At 44.5% G+C, this 20,650-nt stretch overlaps 1 protein-coding gene across 11 annotated transcripts in view; it reads left to right on the top strand.

Annotated features, from left to right (window-relative positions):
- Positions 1-20,650, top strand: part of Prosap (SH3 and multiple ankyrin repeat domains prosap) — a 231,773-nt gene that overhangs the window by 186,707 nt on the left and 24,416 nt on the right. For all 11 annotated transcript variants that reach the window (XM_025306690.1, XM_025306698.1, XM_025306694.1 and 8 more), the window contains one exon: positions 20,425-20,550. In XM_025306690.1, coding sequence (XP_025162475.1) covers positions 20,425-20,550 — 126 coding nt within the window. The remainder of the gene's footprint in view (positions 1-20,424; positions 20,551-20,650) is intronic.

Raw genomic sequence — 20,650 nt, 5'->3', positions numbered from 1 at the left:
ATTGAGAAACAACAGCTGTAATTGGAGTGTCTTCGACAAAACTGGCCGTTATTAGTGCCGTCTCTTGCAAAAGAAAAAAAAAACTAGATCGCACGCTCCTGATATTTTGCGCTAATTATAGGAATTTTAAATCGATTATTAGAAAATGTGCGACGTCACGTTGTTTGTAAACGCGCTTTATGAAGGACGTTGAAGCGAAAATTTCGCGAGTGGTGTTTCTTCTTTTCTGCCTTTTCTTTCAGGCGATAGCGCGCTTTCTCACAATAAGCATGCAAAGCGGGCGAGACGACAAATAGTAGGCCGATCGGGGCTGATCGACTTCCGGTGACGAGTATAGTCGCCCTCGCGCGTGCTTTATCGAACGATTTCGCAAACAAGTCCGTATTGCGATGTGTAGGTGGACCGCGTTCGCGCGTATCTGCGTTACTTACAGTCTGTAAAGTAAGAGCGTGTACGGGTTAATGTGTAGAAAAATTTAATTTTAATGATTTTAATGATTTTAATGATTTTAATGATTTTCAAGTACATGGATTTATTATACTCCATGAGAAGAAAAACGCTATACGCATTAATAATGAGTCCAGTCACCACCGGCATTGATAATTGCCTGGCATCTGCCGAGGCATACTTTCCACCAAGTTGACTGCGTATTCGTTCGGTAAAGACCTCCAAATGACACGAATTTGTCGTGTCAGCTGCTTCAAAGTGCACACTCTTTTTCCTCGAAGCTTGTGCTTGAGATATGCCCACACATTTTCAATGGGATTCGCATCTGGCGACTGCGATGGCCAATCAAGTGTGACGATGCCGGACTGTTCTTTTCACTCGGTGCAAAGCTTGCTCCGGTGTTTTGGCTCGTTGTCTTCCTGTAAGATCCAGTCCTCGTTTTTTTTTTCTTTTTTTATGAAGCATCGTTCAGCAGTCGGCAACAAACACTTCTCATAAATTTTAAGCATTAAGGTCGGGTTCCGCTTAAACAAATTCACAATTTCTTTTTCCATATTCGACGTCACTTTGCCTATCGAGCCACGTTCTGGCAAGTCATCGACATTTTTTATCCTCTTATGTTGCTGAACCCACTTGGCGACGAACGATTTTGACTTTCCCGTGTATTTAGCAGCCACTGCATATGACATTTTTGGTCCTTTGGGGTGGGAACAAAGGAGCACACAGCCTCGTAGCGCGATGCGTATGTGGCACTCATGGCGGTTAACGTGTTTCTCAGGTTAGAGTTCGACGCCTGAACTGAATCTTTTGTGACCAAGCATTCGCGACTAGGATTTCATCTATCGGCTCACAAAAATACTAGGACGATATTTGAAGCGCCAACTGCCATTTATGCCGTGCACGCTCTTACTTTACAGACTGTATTTACGACGCGAGTGAAATGACACGACGCGGAAACGCGAACGTGGTCGGATGCGCCGGTCGGGTGTACGAGAGCCGGACGAGAGAGAGAAGGATTCCACCGTCAGGATCGACAAATCCTGCCGCCCCGCCGCCGCCCGTCGACGCGGAACAAATGCGTGCGAGTCGTCGAACGAGTACGTCGATCTATTTATATCGATCGCCGTGAACTGCTCCGAGAATAGATCGAATGGAGATCGATGGTCAGGTTTCCGCAGCCGGCCAGGATGTATTCACTCGGAACCGGACACGGAGCGTTTTCGCGAAGAGCGACGCAATCGAGATCGAACGCTGTGCTTTTACATAATACCGCGCGAGAGTACGGAGTCGTCAAATCGCTCGCGGGCGAAATTCGCGAGAAATGAAAATCGATGCTGTTCCGCGATTCGTGTAATTTTTTGCGAAATATTCCTTCCAGCTCGATGCTCGCCAAAATGATCCGGCGCAGGTCAATGGCCGCGCCGCGCTTTTGCGACCGATGCGGTGGTCTTGCCAGAAATTTAGATATTTATTGGACGGGTATTACACTCCCAATATATTTACGCTAACTACCATTCCTAAAATTTCTTTACTTGATTATAGTAAATTAAAGTATGACAATTACAAAGTGACTTTTTTTAAATACTCGCTTCAATTTAATTCTGATTTACTCTATATTAGAATGAAGTTTAGTAAATAAATTTATCAAATTTTAAATTCGAAAGTTTTTATTTTAGAAGAGAATGTTTTAATAAATATTTGTTTAAATTCATATTTCCAGACTGTCGGAAATAAGGAATGACGTACTCAAAATATTTTTCAGTGCAATTCATTACTTTTCAAACATATACCTGAGTAAAAATATTTAAAATGTTATTTCATCTGTCTCACCCCTTTTAGATATATTATTAATAAAATTAAATATATTTTACTATAATTTACATCCTATTATAAATTACATAAATATACAATACATATATATATATATATATATAAATGGGGGCACCTTGATGTAAAAAAGAACTGTATATAATAGATATGGTATTGATAGAAATTAAACAAACTATCGTGAACGAAGCGATAACCACTGCGAACGTGCAAAGAACATCGATACGAGGGAAGCCGTAATGCGCGCCGGTGCAACGATAAACGCGGCATGTGCCGCGAGAAATACGAGAATTATCCGCCGCAAAAATTGCGAGGTTAATAAGAGAAGAGTAACAAAGGCGAGAGAGAGAGGGAGAGAGATTCTTCTTCGTCGACAGAGAGCAGGGGATTGGCGCGCGGCGCGCGGCGATTTTCGGACGGAGAGTCGAACGAGGAGCCGGAGTCAATTACGTGGCCGGAGATCGAGCGATCGCAGGAGTCCCAAGTCCCGAGAGCGAGCGCGAAGTTCTTCCCCCTCGCGGAGCGAGCGAAGCCGGATGTGCGAGGACACGCGAGAGGGCGTTCGTTCGCTCGCCACGGGGACACGCGAACTTCCTTCGAAAATTGCTGGCCGCATTCCAGCCCTCGGCCGTTGTCGTGGATAACCTGGTTGGGCGAATGGTCGAGGTGTTGTCGCTTATTTCGCGAAATTGCTGGCGTTCCTGGCGGGCAAACTCTCTTCCGAGGATACGCAACGCAACACGGCAACGCTCCTCCTCGCATCGGAGCGCCGACCGCGCCAGCGGCAGGCTCGTCCTCATCCTTTAAGCATTTTTGCCGCTCATTCAATTTAGCGACCGGAGTATTTACCCTTGCCGCTGAAAACGCCCATAGCGACTCGCTCAGAGGCGGCAAAAAAGCAGCCCGAGCTTATTAAACGTTCATTATACATTTCTCGCGCGCGCGCACGCACGCGTTCCGCGTGACAACAACAATCTTGCTCGCGAGATCGCGAGGTAAAGTGAAAAGTCTCGTTTTAATTAGTAGTGCATGGCGCATACTTTCTCTGTCAATGCTATTTCTCTCCTCTCCCCCCTCCCCCTCCCCCCATTACTCGATGCTGTTTCGTAATTCCCGCGCCGAAACCAAATTGTTTCCAGAGAGTTAAGCGGGACGACCTCGCGTGTGCACAACGGAGTTGATTAATCCGTCCTTGAAATATGGCACCGCCACTCTACGACACACACGAGGAAATCATTTCCGCGAGATCCCCGAGCGCGGAAAATTGGCCCGATTTCCCCAAGTCTATGCAGATTCAAGTTGAAAATTGAAGTGATGTTTCAGATACGCGATCACGAGCCCAGATTGTCCCCCCCCCTCCCTCAAGATTTCGTCTGGTCTCCAATTTAGAATTTTCTTTTCTTCCTCCTTGCTTTTCATTCTACACCGAAGAGGAAAAATTGTATTGAAACTAAACAAATATTTGTTCGAATACGACTGTGAATACATTTACTTAAATTAAGCAATTATTTTCTAAGATTCCAGAAAAAAGTTTACATTCAGAGAACTTCTGTATTTCATTTTAGAAATCAGTCGCTTAATTTGAATAAATGTATTCACAGTCGTATTCGGACAAATATTTATTTAATTTTAATACAATTTTTTCTCAGTGTATCGAATACAATAGTTGGTGTACAAATGGGGGGGGGGGCTCCATGTTTGAAAGCTCAAAAATGTATCTGACTGAAAATTAACGCGAATTCTCTCGTGGCATTTGTGTTTCGATTTTAGACAGAAAATTTGAGGTTAGAATGGGCTTCCCGATTGTGTGTCGTAGAGCGACATTCGTAGTCGGCTGACTCCTGTTAGTTTTCAGCGGCACTTTGGGTCAAATACACTAAAGTGTATTGAAATTAGGAAGATAAATAACGAGTAATGATCAGTAAATGAATAAATAATTAACGAGCTAGTTTTAATATTTGACGAAACCCGTCCAGGGACGCTGGCTACTGGTCGTTTCACGCCAATCGGACAATCATTCTTGGGGTAAATTCGACAATTCTAGTCGCAGTCAATCCTGCAGCGTTGGGAAGATCCTGAGAAAGTTCTACGGAGAGCGCGCTATCAATCGGCCATATTAGCGAAATGAAGAGAATAATGGAGCAGCGCCGGAAGCCTCACGTTTGGCAGATCGCCCGTTCCCGTGTTCGTTCGAGGACTTCTCTAAATCTAATCTCACGTGTCTCGCGCACGACGGGGAGATTTCCTCTACGGGACGAGAGCAATCAGCGGGATCAGCGTTAAAGGAACGCGCGCCTCCTCCGTGACGACGTTTTTCGCTCGCGCTCGTAGCAGCGCGCGTCCAAAGTCTCGTTCTTTGAAAAGAGAAAAGGGGGAAAAAAGGAGCGGGAGCGAGAGAGAAAAGGAGAAAAAGGAGGCGAGGGGAGGAGAGAAAAAGGTTCTCTCGTTCGTCGGTTCGTTCTGTATGTAACGTCGCTTCTTTCAGTCTCGACGGGATCTAACCGTGCGCGGCAGTAGCCGGTAACTGCAGCAGCCTTTTACCCGGGGCTCCTCGAGTGCAATCTCGTATTCATGAATTCCTTGTACGTAGCCTCCCTTACGTTCCTTCGTCTACGTCTCCACCTCCGCCCACGTCTCTCCGCCCCACCGCACCTCCGGTTCCTCCCGTGCCGCCGCCGCCGCCGCCGCCGCCGTCGTCGTCGCCGTCGCCGTCGTCGTCGTCGTCGTCGTCGTCGTCGTCGTCGTCGTCGTCGTCGTCGTCGTGCGCACGCACACGTTCAGCGTATCCCACACGTGCGAAATCGGCAACCGGGCGAGAAACCGCGTCGGCGAAGAAATCGCGCGACGTCAATAATCGGCGCGCGCGGTCGTCGAAAATGCAAAGTGCAGCGCCGCAGCCTCGCTCCGTTCTCGGGAATCGTTAGCCGTTCAATCGCTCGCTCGTGCTGAGAATCGTCCTGCGTCCTGCATCCTGCGTGTATCGACCTACCTCTAAATCGTATCCCCCGCCATTTCTGCCGCGCGTGGCTGTTTTCGCCGCATACTGATCGTCCCTGAGGTCTCGCGACCTTCGCTCGGGATCGACTTCAATGTGCCGCATTGTTTTTCAGGACGACATCCGTGGAAATTTGGCTGGCCGAGCTAGAATGAGATCTGTGTGCCGCTTATCCGAGGATCGAGGCGAAATGGTTTAACGGAAAGTTTGCTTTTCCGCTCACTCGCGATGACACTTTGGCGCCTCGATGCGCTGAGGAATTTTCCTACACCGTCAAGCTCGACGGTGTGATATCATCCGCGTTTTGTGATAACCTCCGCTTTCTACATGCGCCTGTCGGTGGCTACGTGACGCAATTAGTAGACATTGATCAATGATTGTAGATGATAGACGCAATTAACGAACGACGGATTGTTTTTCCTTTTTTTTTTTTTTAACTTTTAACGTTGGTCTCTTCGCTAGATACAAATAGTGTCTTATAATTTCGCGCCGCCTTGTAAATTATTGAATTATTCATCAGAATAATTACATAATATATCGGCCAATTTGTTATTATTCACATAATCTCTCTCTCTCTCTCTCTCTCTCTCTCTCTCTCTCTCTCTCTCTCTCTCTCTCTTTCTCTTCTCTTCTTTTTCTTCCTATTATTTCATAATTTCCTCGCTTTTTATAATACCCTTCGCGTCACGTCGATGCAATGTGTGTTCCGATATTCCTGCGGGGCGAGATATCGATTTTCGTCTATTTTTGTATTGTGCGAGGTTAAATTGATTACAACCGCGTGCAGCCGCAGGCGCATCAATAATTATCGCGGTGCTAGCAGAAATTCTTCGGTCCGTCAAACAAGATACATCGACGTTATTCTTCAGTCGCGCAATGTACATTTACTTCCGTGTATGAGCGTTGGTAAATTAAGTCAATTGCATTAATGAAAATATATCGCGCACCTCTCCGTGCGTCGGAGGTGTGAAATTTGAAAAAGCCTATGAGATTCCGACGGAAACGCCTCGTTTCTCAATCGTTCTCGTCGCTTCTTCAGATCGTCTTCTTTTCTCCTGCAAAGATGCGTTCGACTACAACGGAGAGAAAAAGTATCAGATGAGTTATCTGTTACATACACGTGTAAAGATTATATTATCGATTGCAACATTTCGAGTTATCGACTGTCGCACATCTCTCTTATTCGGCGCTATCGCCGAAACGGTGTCGCGTCACACTGTGTGTGTGTGTGTGTGTGTGTGTGTGTGTGTGTGTGTGTGTGTGTGTGTGTGTGTGTGTGTGTGTGTGATGACATTTCTCTCCGGAACTCAATTACTTCGAAACGCCGATCCGCTCGCGCACAAATGTCGAGCGTGCGCCTTGAGGCGTCCGCTGCAAGATTGATCCATTGCTCGTCGCGAGGCTTATCGAGACAAATACTCCGCCGCTATAAATAGGTCCGTACAAACGCGATTCTCGGGATGCCGCGGTGACATCGAGTCGTACACTACAGAAATAAATCTCGCGGGACCGGGACCTCGGTCCGCACCCTCCTCGCCGCTCCAAGTCGCGCGGGGAGTCGCCATCCGTCATAGCGCTGCCACAATTAATTATTCCAAATGGCGGTCGTTACGTTACACGCGTTCTTTTCCGTGCGTTATCGCGCATCACTCTTGCAGGAAAGGAAAAGAAAATGGTCCGCGTGTAGTGTGTGGGGCGTTCAAGGCGGACATGGGGCTGCGCATCAACAAATTGCTCTTCTGATAAGATGTATGGAGCCGTTGCGCTTTCCTTTGCATCTTCATCGTCGAATGTGCTAGGCAGTGCGCGCGCGCGTGAGAAATGTTAAATTTTTTAAGCCGGTGAGATTGCCAAAGAAACTCTCTCTCTCTCTCTCTCTCTCTCTCTCTCTCTCTCTCTCTCTCTCTCTCTGATATGCGACATAAAAAATTAACGAATCAATCGATGCAAGATTTTAATTTTATTCTTCACTTCGCTCATTTATTCAGGAGGAATTAATTATTCCTTTAGTACACGATATGCTAAATATAATTGAAATAATAAAAAAAAAGAAACCGAAAGACATAAATGCGAAAAGAAGGAGAGGAAGCGCGAGAGAGAGAGAGAGAGAGAGAGAGAGAGAGAGAGAAGGCCAAGAGGGAGGAAAGAAAAGAAATTAGATATACGAGTTTCCTCTCTCAAAAAGTGCACTTTCGATAATCTCTCGTGCGTTTCTCCCGCACGTTCTCCCCCCCCCCCCGCTGCCCTGACACGAAGGCGACCGTTCAGCGAATTCTATCCCGCCGATAAAAGGCTCATCATCGTCGTGCTCGCGCGCGGTATTCCACGAGTATCAAAGCGCCGGGGGATCCTCCGTCTCTGCGCTACTTTACGCGCCGCTCGTTATTCCATTTGCGATTTCGCTTTCGACCGGCTGGAAAAATGATTGCGCGTTCGCGCAACAAGATTCTCGTCGTCGTCGTCGTCGTCGTCGTCGTCGTCGGACACAACGCAACGCTTGTGGGAGAGCGCACGTTCGACCGCGCCGCCGACATTCCACGCCGGCTAACGAACTTTCCCCGCTGTTAATTGGCAAAAATTCAAACTGCCAAATGTTTCGCGTCGACTGCCAATATCCGCCAATTTGCGAGTCACGTTGGCTGACTCTCCGCGCCGCGCGAGCCCTGAAGAAGAGAGAGAGAGAGAGAGAGAGAGAGGGAGGGAGGGAGAGAGAGGGAGAGAGGGAGAGAGAGAGTGAGAGGAGGAGGGAGAGAGGGTCGCGCAGTTTGCCGGTGTAATTTCCAGTTCGATTAGCCGCGTCACCTCCGCAAACGTGCGGTACCGCGCGGGGCAGCGCATTTCCAAGTTGTTCGAATTGCCGCTAACGACGTAGTTAACGGTTGATTAAAATCGAGATCCATCCATTTCCGCGCAGGCGAATTTCAATCCCTTTACCCAGGACCTTTACGTCCTTTACCGTGTGGCGCACGGAAACGCATCCGCGGCACGAAACGAGTCTGATAATCGCTCTATAATTCAAGCGGAATCGCGTCGGACAACGTTGGTGGCGCAAAAAAGGGTTATCGCGCGTGGCAATTTGTTGGCCAGTGAGTAATCTTTACTCCGTGCTTACGTGTTGCGTCCTTGAAGCCTTGAAATCCGCCAGTGCGCTACGCGAAGCTCCATTCTAATTACGAGGTATATACGAAGTGAATGTCCAGTAGCTCTCGAGTATCACACAGAGTGCATACGGAGTGTAGAAAAAGTACCGGGACTGCGAAATATCTGGAGAAGTAAACATTTTAGAAAAAAATGTTTGAGACAAAAAGTTGTGTGGCTTCAAGGGGGACGTGCAACGAAACTGTATCATTTTGTTTATAGGTGGCGTCACTTTCGAGATATTCACCGACCATTACTTATTTTAAGTGGAGATCCCAACTCTTTGTTACATCATCTTTTTCTACCGATCAATTTGACCAACTTTTGCTTGGAACATTTTTTTTTTATTTGTGTATACTATTTTTTTAAGGAATATTTTTGAAGAGATATTTAAGGGAAACTTGGTAACTTTTAATATATATAATTATTATATAATTAACTTACGGTATCTCCCTAACTATTTGTCGGAAGAAAAGTGGTATTAGACCTTTTTTATTCTATTTGGCCTCAAGAATATATTGTTAGTATAGCGCTCTGACTTTTATTAATTCGACGATTTTGAAATTTTTCCAAAGGTCGATAAGTAAAATAGAAAATCGATAAGTAAGATAAAAAATGTTTCAGACAAAAGTTGTTCAAATTAATTGGTAAGAAAAGATGATATAATAAAAGATTGGGGTTTCCATTTAAGAAAAATAATGATCAGTGAATAACTCGAAAGTGCCGCCATTTGTAAACAAAATGATATAGTTGTTTTATGTCTCCATTGAAACATATTGTCCCCACATAATTTTGGTCTGAAACGTTTTTTCTAAGTTGCTTAGCTTCGCCGTTCCGGTACTTTTTATACACCCTGTGTGTGTGTGTGTGTGTATATATATATATATATTGACAAGAGATTAAAAGAGTTAAATAATAATTAATAAATTATTCACAAATAATTTGTGAAACTCCATATCTTTTCATACACTTTAATATGTGATAAAGTCCACGCTCGAGTTCCGAAATATGACAATGTGCCAGCTAGACATTTCACGCTATCTTTTGTTTCCGTCTCCGCGGCAGAAAGAATGAATGCAGGGAGGGAGGATTTAACCAAGATGATGTACTCCCAGTTGTCGAACGATCGCGCTCTCCTTCGTTACCTCAAATTGTCACAAAAAAGAAGAAGAAGAAGAAGAAGAAGAAGAAGAAAAGATGACGGTTATCCATTTGAAGGAAAGAGAAATATGAGGGGGAGGGCGAGTCCGCGTTCTAAATATTCTGTTTATGAATCGTCTGAAAAATCACGACAATTTAGCGCTGTTGCCCACACACGGTGAGGTTGCGATTCACGTAGAAAGTATAATTTGCTTAATCAAATACGTTTGACGTAGCTGGTGCGATCGAAATATCGCCGCCACGTGTGGAGCTCGTCGGCCTCCGGAATTGATTGCCAATTACCGGTGGGTACGACGCTGACTCGATTCTGCGATCTAGAAAATTGAGTTACTTGACGAAACTCGATTCGACGGCGAATATGGCGGCGGCGCGGCGGTCTCCAGACGAAAATGCGATGTCACGTTAATCAAGCCTGCAAATTTATTTCCCCGACTTTTGCTACTTTTTACGCACCGGCGCGGGCGTGTTTTCCAGCAGATGGAGGAGTCATTTTTGCAACGCCCTCGAGATTGCTGTCGTAACTCGCGAATAATGAATGCTAATCATCGAGCGTGATGAATTAATGAACACGATATCCATAAGGTATCGTCGACGCATGCAAAAGGATCCCCTAGAAATCTTATCCGGGACAGTGAAAGCGTGCGGCGCACTCTGATTCTATTCTCAAACCCGCCAATTTACCCGGCTTCAATGACGCGTACTTTATTACGTTAGCGATATTTATATCGATTACTTATTATCGGTGTTATTGCCGACGCCGATATCGTTATTAGTAATGGCGTAGTTGATCATTACGTAATCAATCTCATCTTTATACAATTTATTCGAGATTTATTGCTAATTTCTAATATCATCGGACGATGCAGATTTTATTTGCAGAAATTTGCAGGATTCAAGCGTAAGTTGACAGTTTGGAAAAACTACGAGAAGATCTTGACATCTTTTTGGGAAACTCGTAATTAGGCGTAATTGGCGTTATGCTTTACAGCATTATTATTTAATGATGATCGAGAGAGTAGAAAGTGAACTTTGACGAAGTGAAAAACTTGAAACTTACTCCCCACTCTCTCGATCATTATTAAATAATAATGCTGTAACGGCGAATGCTAATGCCGAATGATTAGGAGTTTCCCAAAATGATTTCAATCTTTTCGTTCAATTTTTTAAATTTTCAATAAAATCTGATAAAATTGCATCGTCGAATTAGGCTAGTTTAGTTTTACAAGAGTATATATTAATGGGATATATTTCAAAGACTGGAATTGAGAGAGAGTGAGAGAGAGCAAATTAAAATTCAATCAATATCTTTGGACAAATATCTGCGTGAAAATTCGTAATCGGAATGATCGCTTTGGTGGAATAAATTACGAAATAATTATGAATCGTACTACTCGTAGAAAATTATTACTTCGACGCTAAAAGCTTAAAGTTTACCTTCGACCTCTCTAGTCGGAGTAACGAAGAGAGACAGTTTTTGCGCGCTTAAGAAAGCAAAATGTCCTTTCTGCGATTCTGGGATTCAGACAAAGGACACGATAGTCGCCGTTAAATGAATAATAGCGATCGACGGTGAAACCGGAATCATTTCTAATAACCAGTCTGAGCAGTGGGGCAAAAAACGACGACGAACTTAAGCATCAATAAAGGTACTAAAGGACCTTCGTCGGTCTTGCGATCTTCCCGGAAGAATAGATCTTCCCTTTCCGCCTCTTTTTCTGCTCGCTCTTCCGTTCGAACGGGTTCGCTCGTCTCTTCGTCTTGTCGCTTTTCGCTAATAAATGTCTCGGAAGAATCTTTCGTAAGATATATTTTAGGGTTCCTCATACGAAATTCGCGCGCATTTTTATAAACTTTTTAAATATAATATTATTTTATATTTTTTTTTTAAGCTAAAGCTTTTTCTCAATTAATATGATTATAAGCACGTACATAGAAAGAAGAAACAAAAAATTGAACTCTGACAGAAATAAGGGACACGATTAACACCAAGGACAATACAAAATCCTTGATCAAACATTACGAGTATTGTTAATGACTACGTCTCTGGAAGATATGGAAAGTCCTTGCGAATCTGTTAACATTGAAAAAATTGCAACAGACGAGAAATCAGTCCAATTTGACAACCCGTCCAATTTTCTGAAAATTTGATAAAATTACATTGCCAGATGTGTAATTAATTGGCTTGGATCGGTTTTTATTCGAGAACATATATTAATTCAAAAGTATGTGTCTCTCGCAGACTGAAATTGAGCGAATTGAAATTCAATTATCAATATTTTTCGACCGAATCTGCGCAAAAATTTGTAATCGAGACTGTTCCGCTGGAAAATTGCGAGGTTAAATCACGACATAATTATGTTGGTTTATGAATCTCGTGCCCACAGCAAAATTATTATTACACCCGATTCATAATTCCCAAACAGGGGAAAGGAAGCAAAAGGCTATCCGTGAAGCTTTCTGATCGTGGAAGCGTGTGTACGTTAATGTGCTTCCGAGGTATACATTTATACCGCAAGTGATCGGTCCGTTTTCAGGATATTCAATTAAGAGCTAGTTAATGCCGCGTCGGTAGTCGTTAAGAAATCGCCCGTCATATTTTCCAGGGGGTAAATCGTTTATCTCGTCGATATCGATCATTAGCCTTTGTTCAAAGGCTCGGTCACGTGCCCCGTGTGTTCAATATCGCGAGATCTCGATGTGGCCGGCCGATAGTCGTGAGTCAGCTTGACGGACGCGAGAGAAGGTGCTTGAATCAACTTCCAGATAAATATTTGCGCTTCGCAGAATGCCTTCGCATTGTCGTGCCGTAACGTCGTTTTCAGTTAAACAGCGGCGCGCTTTATCGTCCGTTCTCGATCGACGCGTCCGATCTCGCACAATTGTTGCGACACACAATCATGCGAAATCCCCCCTCCCGCCCGCCCGCCCGCCCTCCCATCCGCCTCCGCGATCCATGATGAATCTATAAATGAGATTACAATCATCGCATTGTTAATTATGCATCACGTTAATTATCATCATATAATATATACGCCGAACGCGCATATCAAAAGTCGCGCCGCCATTGGCCCGCGATGTGCGCGCAAGCGGCGTAATAATATTATATAATATAATTTTCTGACGTTTCTGGCGTGCGACACGTCGATTAATTTCGTCGTCGTTTGACGAGATTAACGACAATTACCGGCCAATTTGCGGATATCCGAGGCGCGATCCCTCCTCATTCACGGTCCTTCGGCCATGCGTGATCGCGCAGGCTCGCCGTTGGTTTACTCGAAACCCTTTCGCGGTAACCGCAGACGCCAGCCAACCGGGTGTCGAAAGAGCCGCTGTTAAACTCTCTCTCTCTCTCTCTCTCTCTCTCTCTCTCTCTCTCTCTCTCTCTCTCTCTCTCGATGACTGCCTTCGACTGCTTTCGACTTTTACACCGGCAATTTGATTTCGTATTCCGCTACGGCCATTCCCCGTCTCCCTCTTTCCCTCCATCTCTCTTTCCTGCCCACTCCTCGCGATGTCCGATGCGTAGATCGAAATTTTATGGGTCATATTTCCTCTTTAACACCGATGCCTGCGCCCGGTACGTACTCGCCTTTGTGCTCCTCCACCCTCTGTCCTCTGCTTTTCGCCTCCCCTACCTCGCCGACCTAGCGTCTTCCCGCGCAGTCCGATCGCGAAGTTCGCATCGCGTGCGGACCTGAAAAAACCAACTTGCGTACGTGTACCCTCCCGATCGCCTTCCGCGAGAAGTGGGCTAAAATCCGACAGATGGAACGGCAAAATCGACCTCAGTCACTCAGCCTGTCACAGCGGATAAAAGTCGTCTCATGGCAAAGCGGGACGCAAACTTGCGGAGAAACTCGGCGGATGGCTGACCCTTCTCTTGATTGAAAACGTGCTACGCGCTTCCTTGATAATACGTTGAGCAAAGCTCACCACGTCGGAGACAAATGGCGGACACTCCGGCCGATTCACACGCCGCCTCTTTCCGCGATCTTTCCCGTGTCTCCCGTTCAATCGGAATCTTCGTCGCGATTGTGGAAGTCTGCTCTCACGTCGGACGCGCGAAAGATAGAGACGCCAACTTCTCTCTCTCTCTCTCTCTCTCTCTCTCGCTCTCTCTCTCTCTCTCTCTCTCTCTCTCTCTCTCTCTCTCTCTCTCTCTCTCTCTCTCGTGTCGTCCGTTGTGTTTATCGCGACGGGCGGGGGGGGGGAGGGGAGGGACGCGAGTGGACAATATAACGTGGCGATCGTCGGCGGTGACAGACGTCGTCGGCGCGAGTACGTGGAGTGCGATGCCGCCGCGACGGTGAGAGAGAAGGTGCGCGCGTTAAGAGGACGAAAACTCGTTTCGTGCTTCGTTGCGAAGGTTAAAACCGTAACGCTCGGCTCCGCTATCCGCTTTGCGTCGCCGCTCGTGTGCGAGCGAGCGAGCGCTGCCTGGCCGAGCTTAACATCGGCGAGGGCCCCCCTTGCCAGACCGCAATTACATCCCATAAAGCACGATTGAGACACGGTTCGGCCATTATTCTCCCATACAGGGCCGTACAAAAGGGTCCCGCCGTTTAACGCGCCCTCTCCTCTCGCACGCATCCCGCGCGTAGGTCGCGGCACGCGCGTACGTGCGTGCGTGCGTGCGTGCGTGCGTGCGTTCGCGCACTCCGTGGAAAAGCGCGAGGAACTCGAGAGCCAAGTTCGGCCGGCCGTAGGTTCTCGAGGGAGTCGAGCGAGTCGCTCGGTGGAGACCATCGCCGCAGCAGCCTCGAAAGTCGGCCATAATGCTCCGTGGCGGTTATTCTTTTCCGATATGATGAGATCCGAGCGAGCTTGGCTTCTCTCTCATCGGCGAACTGAAGAGCGATCACAACTGCATTTGCAGTAGACCGGGGGAGAGTGACTTTGCTCAAGGGGGCATAACTGGGCGGAGGGATGAGGGGGGAAGGTAAGTTTGCTCAAACGCGTGAGAATGTGATCGTGACTCGTGGCGGCGAGAGCGAATTTCGCTCTTGAAAGCGACGGAGCGAAGGGCGAAGGGACGCGGGCAGAGAGACACGGAGCACGCTCCTTCGTTGTTTAAGGACGTTGTTTTCGATCTTTCCTTATCTCTCGCGAGTACTGTCGAGAGAGGATACGAGAGAGAGCACGAGTCTGGATAAAATGATAATCAATTCCCACTCGATTCTACTTTCGTCGTCGATCATTGATTTTTCTCACGACTCCTCGTGACCTTGCCTCTTGCTTGCTTGCTTCTCTCCTGCTAATCGAAGAAACTCCAGACACGTTTCGCTATGGTGCGATTATGCCGCCTCTTGGGAGTTTATGAAGCAATTACCGCGGCACTAATTAGAGTAGGAGCGCCGCCGGTTTGGCAGGACTACTTCATTTTTGTCCAGGATACCGTGAGTGACGGAGGCGCGGTGTTGCGCGCAGATGATCTTAAGATCTTAGCCGGGTAAAAAGATGAGATGAAAATACGTAATTTCGTTTCTCAGATAAGATGATTTGATTTTCGATTTATCTGGATGAAAGATGAAATCATATCGTGAATCATCTAGATAATTTCCAGATAATATCATTAATTTTTAAAACTAATTTTATCTATCTATTTAAAAATAACCGTGACAATATTACAAATGATATAAAAAGGATATAAATATATATTTGCTTTTACTTGTAAATTTTTATTTGCGCGAAAACAATAGTTTGTGAAACATATTGTCGGGCAAACTGCGAATTTCTGCGAGACACATAAATTTGTCGTCCAAAACTAAAGAAACGCTCCATTAATGCCTAAAACGGTAATGTTGTTATACTTGAGAAACATCTTTTTCACAGTTGGATACGTATTGAGACAATTCACATCGTTTGATTTTGATCCCAAATAGAGTCCGAGCTTTGATATTGCTGGACACATCTGGCTGTATTAATAACTCCTCTTTTTTATCCATTTCATGAAAAAAACATCTACGTCTCCGCTCATACCAGAAGACGATTTATTCTCAGAAGCAGCTATATGTTGCGAAATGCAAGTTATCAATTTTTTTTCTTTTCTTTTTTAAAAGTTCTCTTTACATGTCTCTGCATACTGTTCTGTCACCTGATTTAATTTAAATCGTTTCCCTAAAGCAAGTGCCATTCCAGCTACCGGTTTTTTTTGCAATATGATAAATGTGTGAATTTCAGAAGCTTTTCTTTTCATAAATTAATCGTGGGCGCTACCGAACCTAAAACAGCCATTTTTCCCCTTTGTAATAATTACAAGGTTTGCTGCTAGGCGAGGCATAATTGTAACAAATTCCTCCAAGAATCCAATTTCAGTTGGTCTCGATTTTTGTATCTTTAGCTTTTTAAAAAGGATATTAAGTTCCACTTTGCAAGAATTTTTTAACAGCTCTGTACTGAGAATTCCATCGCGTGGATGGATAGGAAATTTGCAGTTGCGTTCATTAAAACAAATATCAAATGCTATTATATTGGACGGAATGGAGGCTCTAGTCTGCCGGAGCCTTTACGGCTACGGTTACGGCAATTTGTGTGCGAAGGCCCTTAACGTTAGTTCTACCTTCTTCTAGAGTACGCCTTATTTCAGGTATCTTACACATTTGCAGGAATGCGGGCCAGTTTATTATCTGACCGTTTATCTAGATAATTTGGTAAAGATAACGCTTTTCTCATCCAACATGTAGATGAAGGTGATTGATATTTGCATTATCTAAATAGAGATAAGACGACGCAAAAATTTCATCTAGATGATCACCCACATAATTTTATTTAAATAACAACAGACACTGCGGAGGCGAGCCGCGCGCACGCGCGCGTGCGAGCGAACAATGCTCGCGCGCGTCCTAGTTGAAAACGCGTCTTTCCATATCGCCTCGTGAGATTACCGGGTGTCATCTTGCTTGATTTACGTCGATTAGAGAAGGCGGATTTTACTTGCGATCAGTAAATCAACGGTCGAGAGACCAAACCGCTCTCTAATTTAATTTAATTTCTTTTCTTTTACTCGCACGCCTGTTGACGATTATTTTCTTCAACATTCTCCTCGAGCAAGTCGTGTATTGTGATATATCACTTTTGACAGAAAGCTCCCGCCCCAATTTGCTCCAACCTTGCATGGAAAAGTGGCAGAAACTAATTTATTGGGAGAAAAAACAAAGTAGACAATTAGAAGCTCGTCAACGTAAACGCAAGGTCGCCTCTCTTCAGCTGTCCGTTCTTGTTCGCACGCCTCTGCGGATCTCAATTCTGATGACGTTTCAACCTCGGAGCTTCGCACGGCGCAGGAAACCACCGACGAGCGTGTGTCACGGACGTATCACTGAGCCGGCTTAGCGAACGAAGAGCGAAACGAGGACGTTATATCACCCTTAAATACGAGCCTTGAGCAAAGCATACTGAATGCAGGCGGACGAAACCCTTAAAAATGTCGGAATATACAACGCGTCTCCATAATCTATCCCGGAATGCGCTGCATTTCGCCTTCGTTGTTTCGGTCGAGTGCCAGTCGCTTGTGATTTCCCCGATACGTGTAGTATCCTCGATAAGTAAAATCGTAAATAAACTGTGGGTAAAAATTCTCGTAATACATCTCTGCTCCCTCAGGAGTAATCGACTGGCGATGTTGAAGCGAGAAGATACATGTCAAAAATTTTTGCAAGATACGTTGAAACAGTGAGATATAACAGATGTTATTTGTACGTAAAGTAACGTTTGCAATCGATCAATCAATAGATCTGTGAAGCAGCCCGAAAGTACTCTTCCTTCGTCCTAACAAGCAATAAGTAATCGTAAATTTAACGTGTCGTATCGTCAATCGACCTCTTTAATTCTGTCACGTTAATTTCACGGTTTTGTTGGACAGATCTGCTCGATCGATTGCAGGCGTTATTTAAGCGAAGATATCGTTTCTTCGCTTCAATGTGTTTCGCGAAAACTTGTGCTTTCGTACTTTTCTTCGGTTCATAAATCAGGCCGCGGCTTCGGCGAAGAAACAGGAGCTTTTAAACGTCTAACACTTTGTTGCGCGCGCGCGCGGTATTTCTTCTCCTCTTTTCTTTTTCACTTACGTATTGGATTGCGAGAGTATACACTTTCTCGAGCTGACATTCTTCGTGATGCGAGAAAAACGTTGGAGCATCTGCCGCTAAACGACTACATCCGTCTTCTCGCTGTCAGCTGCCTCTTTTTTTCGCGTTTCGTGGTTTTCCCGCGGTCGACCACACCTCCACCCCCTTCGTCGGGGGACTCCCGCTTCTTTCGTTCGAAGCCTTTAATTTGGCACGTGTTGCACTCTTGGCTATTGTTGGCATGATTGTCGGGTTGGCCGGTCGGTCGGCCGGCCGGTGCGCCCGTCTTCCTCCGCATCGTCGCCGATCTTTCGCATGGCGTGAGCGAAGTGTATGTATGGTGATAATGCGCGGTTCTCAGCTGTGCGTGGCACGCGTGTTGTTGCTGCTCCGTCGTCGCTTTTCGCCTATCTCAAGTCGTTACTCACTAAATATTATAATATACCGCAAGCGTGCGCTCCGCGCGGGCCGTTGTGAATATTGTTAATGCAATCGAGAATTGATTTTCCTCGGTCCTCGCTTGGTATTCATAGGCGAGGAGTAGCACGTCGTATTATATTCGCGCTGCCTATGAATACCAAAGACCGTCGGTCCAGGTGAATTTTCTTTTTTACGGTGAAGCTTTCAAACGATCGGCAATTGTCACTTACAGGAATCCCCGGATCTCACGCATATTCTTTTACACGGTCGTGAACGGTAAGAGCTTTCTCGTTCCCTTTCTCGCCTCATTCGATTTCCTCTTATATTTATATATTATATCAATATTATATATTATATTGTACCGGGTGTTTCAGACCACCCGGGTCACCCGGATTTTTTCGTTAACGCGACATTTTGGAGAAAAATATTTCGGACAAAAGTTGTAGGGCTTCTATAGGATCTATTTACTGATCTACTATGAATTTGACCTTGGGATAACCTTGAAAAGTTCCCGGTCAAGATCAACATAAAAATCTTAAATGGAAACCGCGATTTTTTATTACACCGTCTTTTTCCATCAATTAATTTGAACAACTTTTGTCTAAAATATTTCTTTCATTTGCCTAATATTTTTCCAGATATTGAAGGAAAACTTGATAACCTTTTCAATATTTAACTTACGATATCTCGCTAACTAGTTATCGGAAGAAAAAGTGGTACTAGACTTTTTTGCTCTATTTAGTCTCAAAAATATATTTTTACAGTAGCGTCCTGACTTTTGTTAACTTGCTGATTTTTGGAAATTTCAAAATCATCAAATTGATCAAATTCAGGGCGCTGTTAGAACAATATATTCTTGAGACTAAATAGAGCAAAAAAGTCTGGTACCACTTTTTTTCTTTTGACAAATAGTTGGCGAGATATCGTGAGTTAAGTATTGAAAAAGTTATCAAGCTTTCCTTAAATATCTCAAAAGATATTAGGTAAATAAAAAAATGTTTCAGACAAAAGTTGTTCAAATTAATTGGTGGAAAAAGATGGTGTAATAAAAAATCGCGGTTTCCATTTAAGATTTTTATGTTGATCTTGACTGGGAACTTTCCAAGGTTATCCCAAGGTCAAATTCACAGCGTCAGTAAATAGATCCTTTGAAGCCCTACAACTTTTGTCTGAAATATTTTTCTCTAAAATGTCGCGTTAACGAAAAAATCGGGTGACCCGGGTGGTCCGAAAACACCCGGTATATACAAGTACATGTAAAAATTATCGCCGGAACGGCGAAATATCTCGAAGACTGAGCATTTTAGAAAAAAATGATTCAGATAAAAGTTGAATGGTTTCAAGGGGAACGTAAAACAACTGTAACATTTTGTTTACAGATGGCGCCACTTTCGAGATATTTATTGATCATCGCTTTTCTTAAGTCCCAATCCCAATTTTTTATCATATCATCTTTTTCTACCAATCAATTTTAACAACTTTTGTCTGAGATATATCTTTTTATTTGCCTAATATTTTTCGAGATACTTAAGGAAAACTTGATGACCTTTTCAATATTGAACTTACGATATCTCGCTAATTATTTATCGGAAGAGAAAATAGTACTAGACTCTTTTACTCTCAAGTCTCAAGAATATATTGTTACAATAGCGCACTGACTTTTGTTAATTTGATGATTTTGAAATTTCCAAACCTCCTCGATAACGAAGAGTTATCAATTATTTATTTATTTATTTATTTATTTATTTATCAGTTACAATATTTCAATTATATATTTTTCGGTTAATATATATCAATTATATATTTTTCTCTGAAAATTTCTGCTCCTGTTTAATTTTTAATACACAACAACACGAACTTTTCTCATTTACCTAACAGTTTCATTTAAAATGCAACCGTAATCACACAAAATAGATCGTCCCGCAATAATCCGATTAATTAATCGCCCATATTTTTTTGGTATCTACGGCGGTCTATATTGATGGGAATGCGGATTGACAGAGCTGACGGGCGAAATAGTAGAATATCGAGGCGAGCAGCAGTTAATTACGTTAATTAATCGAGGTTTCGCTGTGTGTCCATATCTCGAGTGCGCCACATGTAATATAAATAAATATCGTACGACTCGTGTATGGTCCTCAGTGTCCGTCGAATCGCACGCATGACGATGATCAGAGAGAGAATGATTTTCCTCTGCGAGCCAATCGAGTTTCCCCGTTTGTTTGATCTGGCCCCGGTACGTCTTTCCAATAGAGTGTTCGTTATTGCCATTTGCATGCATCGATCGGAAAAGTGGGGGTGGCGGGTCGCTTTGATCCTCTCGCACGATTCCGCCCGTACCCTAATATTAAAACCTCGTGTCTTGTGCAGGAGCTGAAAGAGAGCTTCAATTACGGCCTCTTCTGCCCGCCGGTGAATGGAAAAGCCGGGAAATTCCTGGACGAGGAGCGCCGCCTCGGCGATTACCCCTTCAATGGACCTGTCGGCTACCTGGAGGTAAGTTCGCGCGCTTTCTTTTTCATGTCTTTTTCATTTTCTACGAGTTCTTCCGGCTGATCGCTCGATCGTCCGCAGTCTCGGAGGGCCGATAATACCC

The sequence above is a fragment of the Harpegnathos saltator genome, unplaced genomic scaffold, assembly GCF_003227715.2.
Source record: "Harpegnathos saltator strain DR-91 unplaced genomic scaffold, Hsal_v8.6 scaffold8, whole genome shotgun sequence".
Lineage (NCBI taxonomy): Eukaryota > Metazoa > Arthropoda > Insecta > Hymenoptera > Formicidae > Harpegnathos > Harpegnathos saltator.
The sequence above is the reverse complement of the archived record's forward strand: the minus strand, read 5'-3'. Positions and strand labels throughout refer to the sequence as shown.